Genomic DNA, 5920 nt, shown 5'->3' with positions numbered 1-5920 from the left:
TTTCAAACGAGGTTTAAACTTAAGTAACTTAATCGAAGAGAAAGAGAGAGAGAGGCGCGTGGTCAAGGGCGTAGATTTGGTTTCAACATTGGGGGGGTTGAGCGTTGCTATGCTGCCTTTTTTTTTAATGTGTATAGCATTTTTGGATAATTTATTTCTTATCTATCTATCTATCTATCTATCTATCTATCTATCTATCTATCTATCATAACTTTATGGAATTTATCTATAACCATTCATCAAATTCTAACATAATGGAGCGATTCTAAAAAGAAAGAAATTAAGTTAAATATTGAAACCGCCAGTAGGTGGCAGCGATTTGACGTTTTAATGAGTGAGCTACTTAAATCGTTCATTCAAGCAAATTCGTTCAAAATCAGATTAATTAAGGAAGAAAACAAACACCGTTGTGAATACTTTTGACATTGATAAGATACTATTGAAAAATGAAGTAACAAAACAGACAGCTGTTTTAGTAACTGGTTACAGTTGCACTGATAGTTATGGCTTAATTGCAATGGATTAGCTCGTTAAAATATATGTGGAGTGTACTTAGCTATTACAATGTTTTCATACCTCCTTCTCAGTACATGCTTTATTCTTTTTAACGTCCCTCTTTGAAAAGAAGTTTAATATAGTCGGTTGGGCAACGGTTCTCTTCATTTTTTGGTGCTACCCGCGCTCTCTCATTCAAACATTAGAGCTCCACTCGCGTTGTTTTGGTGAAAATGCGACGCGCATTGGTTGGGCGTTACCAATCGGTTCAATGGAAGGGGGGTATTTTTTTTTTTTTGACTAATTTATTGTGACAAACTCATATTCGATTAGAAACAAAATTATTGTTACAAAATAAATGAATTATACATATGTTAGTATAGATCTACTGTGATTTTCATTGCGAAATATTGGGGGGTTGTAACTGATGGATTTGAATATGGTCACCGGAGACGTCCGGGAGAGACGTGCACGAGGTGCTCGTGAGACAATCGGGAGACAAAGGAGAAGGCCATCTAACAAAAAAAGGTCCCCAGAACGTCCCCTGAATGGCCTCTGCGAACGTCCCCCGAACGTCCATGTGTAGGGTCCTCTGGCTGTCCCGGGGACGTCCGCAAAGACGTCCGGACGTTCACGGGGACGTTCACAGGACGATCAGCGGCCATTCGGGACGTTTAGGGGACTTTCGACTTTAAAGTTATTGTTTTTTATTTTACTTCTAGGTTAACAAAAGAACACAAACACGTTGTAAGGAGAAAAATACATTTATTTATTTATAATAAATTATGTTTCATTAACGTAGTTCAGGAGGAACAAGTCAAATAACCTACCCAATCATTACGTCATCTTAATGATTACGTCATCTCAACCAGCTGTCAACAATCCGTAATCAACGTATCTACCCAATCAGCATGAGTTCAGGCCTGTATATAATCACAGTCAAAACTCACCCAAGGATCCTCGACAGTTTCCAGAATAGGTTCGCCTAAAATGTCGGAAATCGAACTCTTCCCGTCTGATGATGAGTCTCTATATTCACAGACTCTTTCGCCGAACCGCACCATCCCAAGGAGCAGCCATGCGCCGCCAGGTGCCGTTGCTGAGTCTCCGACTCCATTGCGCGGCCGTCAGCCTATCCGCTCCACTATCCATAGTCCAAGGCGGCTAGACCAGCCCTCTCCTCCACCGGTGAGACACACACCTTCTTCCTCATCGTCATCATCATCATCATCATCATCCGCCTACTCTATGGCTCAACCAACCATTCCTGCAATCGAGAAATGGACAGTGCTGGGATTAAGGCAAGCTCTGATCAGCGCGGATGTCCATTTCTCGAGACGGATGAATAAATCCGAGTTATATAAATTATATTCAAGCCTGCAGTCAACTTGCGCTCCCTTTAAACCCCTTTCTCCCTCTAAGAAAACGACTTCAAGCAGCAAAGGTAAAAAACCACGTACCTCTCAAACTCAGTCTTCCTCTACAGCAAGACCAGTTCAACGCCGATCGTCTGGTAAGGGCAGCGGGCCTTCAGCGAGCCTGGGCCGAGCCCCAGATTCCGCCGCTGCTACGCCGCACCCTCCTCCTTCTACTCAGCCTCTTTCCGCGGGTTTCTCCAGCACCGCCCCCGTACGGAATTACCCGCCTCTACCAGTGGTTGTCTTCCCCCTAGCGTGAGGCTGCCTCCGCTAGCGGGGCAGGCTCAACCTGTACTGCTCACTGTCTCGAATTCTCCTCAACGTTCGTGGCCTGCGGCTCCTGACGTGAGGTTGCCTCCGCAAGAATCGCAAGCCCGAACAACTTTTCCTTCTTCTTCCCCTCTCGCTAACCCTTTTCCCCAGCTGTGGCCTACAGCAGCCCCTAGCGTGAGGATGCCTCCGTTAGCGGCACAGGCCCAGCCGCTTTATTCTTTACCTCAACCTTCTCTCTCCTTCCCCGTCGCTTCCCAAGGTCCAGGTGCCATCTCAAGCGCGAGGCTGCCTCCGTTTTCAGTGTCGGCCCCGGATTTTCTCCCTCAAAACATTCTCCCTCAAGCAAAATCACAATTTTCTTTGTTCACAGCTACACCGATGCCCATTCCTCCAAACGCCATCGCTTTGGAACCGCCCCCTGTCGCCGGCAATATCAGAGCGCAGATTCTATCAGGTGCAGACATCGATCTATCATCACTCCTTTCCCTGCTTCCCCCATCTGATTCTAATCGCCAGATTGATTGTGGTGACTTTTCAGTAACTTTAAAAAATCCAAATAATTCCTCATCCCGAATCCTTTCATTTTCTGAATTTTGCATCGCATTCAGTAGATTCACCGAAATCATTTGTGCTGTTTTCCCCCATAGGAGACGCGAGCTGAATGACTATCTCGCGATAGTGGCAGAGCTCGCGTTATCCTATGGGGGATCTCATTTTTACACTTACCACAAGCTGTTTTCAGCAAAATGTGCCGTTCGTATCGCTCAGTGGAATCAGTGCCCCTACTGGGGTGCGCTGGACACTGATCTCCACAATAAAATCTTCCTGGGCGTTCGAAATATTTCCTGCGCAGTCTGTAGGTCGCTCGCCCATTCCACTATGACTTGTCCCCAAGTAAACCCGTCAATTCCTCCTATTCCAGTCCCCAACCGAGAGAAATCAACGAGTTACGTTCCACGGCCAGCTACAAACTCCGACTCATTCGGAAGAGGCGCAGCTTTTTCCTCCAGACGTCAGGTCTGCAACCACTTCAATACAGGCGGCTGCCTAAGAAATCGCTGTCGTTTTTTGCATATTTGCAATTACTGTGGCGGCGCCCACGCCCGCACTGTATGCCCTGTACAAAAATCTACCAATAAAAATTCCAAAAATTACTTGTCGACTCCTGTGAATATTTTACGTCTGTCATCTGAATTGTCTCAGCACCCCGATCCCGAATTTACCAAATATTTGCTGTCTGGTCTCGAACATGGTTTTGAACCAGGTATAGAAAGCATTCCCTCACAAAATATGATTTGTGATAATCTTCAATCTGCTCTTACAGAACCCGACACAGTGGACGAATTGATCAATAAGGAAGTTAATTCTGGCTTCATGATCGGACCTTTTGATATTCCTCCTTTCGAACACTTTCGCATCAGCCCTATTGGAGTGGCTACAAGGAAATTCTCCGGTAAAAAACGTTTAATAATCGACCTCTCAGCCCCGCACAATTCTCCGTTTCCAAGCATAAACAGCCTCATTTCACTCGAAGAATTTTCTCTTCAGTACCATGATATTGACCAAGCAATACTGTTAATCAAAAACGCCGGTCGTGGTTCTTGGCTCGCCAAAGTCGACATTACTTCAGCATTTAAAGTGATGCCCATCCACCCAGACTCCTGGCATTTATTTGGCGTCCGTTGGCATGAAAAATATTATTTCGCCGTCCGCCTAACCTTCGGCTGCAAAAGCAGCCCCAAGATTTTTGACATGCTGTCAGAAGCAATTTGCTGGATTCTTTCCAACAACTACGCAATTCCTTACCTTATTCACCTGCTCGACGACTTCTTAATAATTGCGCCTCCTGATGCCATCCCAGCAGCGCATCTCACTACAGTCCAAAAGGTTTTTTCCGAGCTGGGAGTTCCGATCGCCCAGGACAAAACCAGTGGCCCAGCCACGTCCATCGAATTCCTGGGCATCAATCTAGACACCGTCAAATTCCAGGCCTCTCTACCGAAAGAGAAAATCGACAGAATAATTCTGGTCTCTTCCACGTTGCTAGACAGCCCAAGTTGCTCAAAGCGCGAACTTCTGTCTCTGCTCGGCCACCTAAACTTCGCTATGCGTATAATCCCGCAAGGCCGCCCTTTCATCTCGCATCTTCTCTCTCTCGCATCCTCCGTCGCTGCGTTAGAAGACCAAATCTCCCTAACTAATCCATGCCGTGACGAACTAAAATTATGGATAACCTTCCTTAAACAGTGGAACGGATTATCTTTTTTCTATAATACGTTGGTGTCCCTTCCAATCGATATTCAGCTATACACCGACGCAGCTCCCTCCATTGGCTTTGGGGGATTTTATCAAGGCCGTTGGTTCGCATCTACTTGGCCACCTCAGCTCTTAGATGCGACGCATTTCCCAGCCTCTTCAGCGTTGTTTGAACTTTATCCTCTCGTCGTCGCTGCTTTTCTATGGGGGAAAGAATGGTCCACAAACAACATAATCGTCTACTGCGACAATGAAGCAACGGTGCATTGCATTAATAAAACCCGCTCGCATGCACCAGCTATGATGCCACTCCTAAGACGCCTTATTTGGATAGCAGCTTGCGATCAATTTATCATAACAGCTAAGCACGTACCCGGGTCAAAAAATGAAATTGCTGACTCTCTCTCACGCTTTGCTTTCCAGAAATTCAGACAGCTGGCTCCAGAAGCGGACCCCAACCCGACGCCAGTACCTCACTATTCAGAATTAATCTTCCCATAAACCACTCTATGAGACCACTGCTTGACGCTTCTCTCAATTCGATCTTTGAAGCTTTTTCCCCACGAACCCTCCAATCATATTTAACAGCTTGGAGATGTTTTAAAACTTTTCATCTAATTTTTAACTTGCCGTTCCCAGATTTCTCTCTGCTCACCATTACGTCTTTCATCTCTTACCTCAACACAGCCAAGAGCCTCCAGGTTGGTTCCATTAAAGGCTATTTAAGTGGAATCCAGTTTTTTCACAAATTAATTTTCGGCTCACCCTCCCGTGAAATAACAAACTCGCAGACATCACTGCTTATTAAAGGCATCCAAAAAACCCATCCTACCCGCCCAGATGTTAGACAACCTCTAACATTAGACTTACTCACCAGATGTATCCGTACTCTCCGTCTAGGATACCATTCTATTAACACCGCTCGCACTTTGGATGCCATGTTCATTTTGGCTTTTTTCGGTTTCCTCAGATGCTCTGAACTCGCCATTACCTCCAATTTTAATCCTAAAATTCACCCCACCATTTCAGATCTATGCTTGTTAGACAATGAAACCTTCTCCTACTTTATCAAACAGAGTAAAACTGACCAGACCAAAAAAGGCCATTTCATTTACATCTTCAACCTCCAATCACCCATACAACCATACCAAACCCTCCAGTCCTACCTCCATTTCAAGAATTCACAAACCAAATCCCCTTCAGATCCACTCTTTACAGATGATTCAAACCACCCAGTCACACGTTTTTGGTTTCAAAAACATCTCAAATTGATCTTGATCCAATCTGGCATCCCAGCGGAACACTTTTCAAGCCACTCTTTTCGCATAGGAGCGGCGACCACAGCTGCCCAAAAAGGTCTCTCCCAGCAACAGATTCAAGCTCTCGGTCGTTGGTCATCCGAAGCCTTCAAAAGCTACATCAGATCTAACCGCTTCCACATCAAAAAAGCACACCAAACCCTCATCAGTTAAACCAAC

At 45.4% G+C, this 5920-nt stretch overlaps 1 protein-coding gene across 1 annotated transcript; it reads left to right on the top strand.

Moving 5' to 3' along the window:
- Nucleotides 1-1485: 1485 nt before the first annotated feature.
- LOC137028176 (uncharacterized) lies at nt 1486-5185 on the top strand. The gene is made up of 3 exons (XM_067396946.1): nt 1486-2168; nt 2557-2640; nt 2834-5185. The coding sequence occupies exons 1-3, from the start codon at nt 1486-1488 to the stop codon at nt 4941-4943; spliced, it is 2877 nt and encodes a 958-aa protein (XP_067253047.1). The 3' UTR covers nt 4944-5185.
- Nucleotides 5186-5920: the final 735 nt, after the last annotated feature.

Source organism: Chanodichthys erythropterus, chromosome 10 (assembly GCF_024489055.1).
Source record: "Chanodichthys erythropterus isolate Z2021 chromosome 10, ASM2448905v1, whole genome shotgun sequence".
NCBI classification, from domain to species: domain Eukaryota; kingdom Metazoa; phylum Chordata; class Actinopteri; order Cypriniformes; family Xenocyprididae; genus Chanodichthys; species Chanodichthys erythropterus.
Note: the sequence above shows the minus strand (reverse complement) of the source record. Positions and strands in the feature narration are given on the sequence as shown.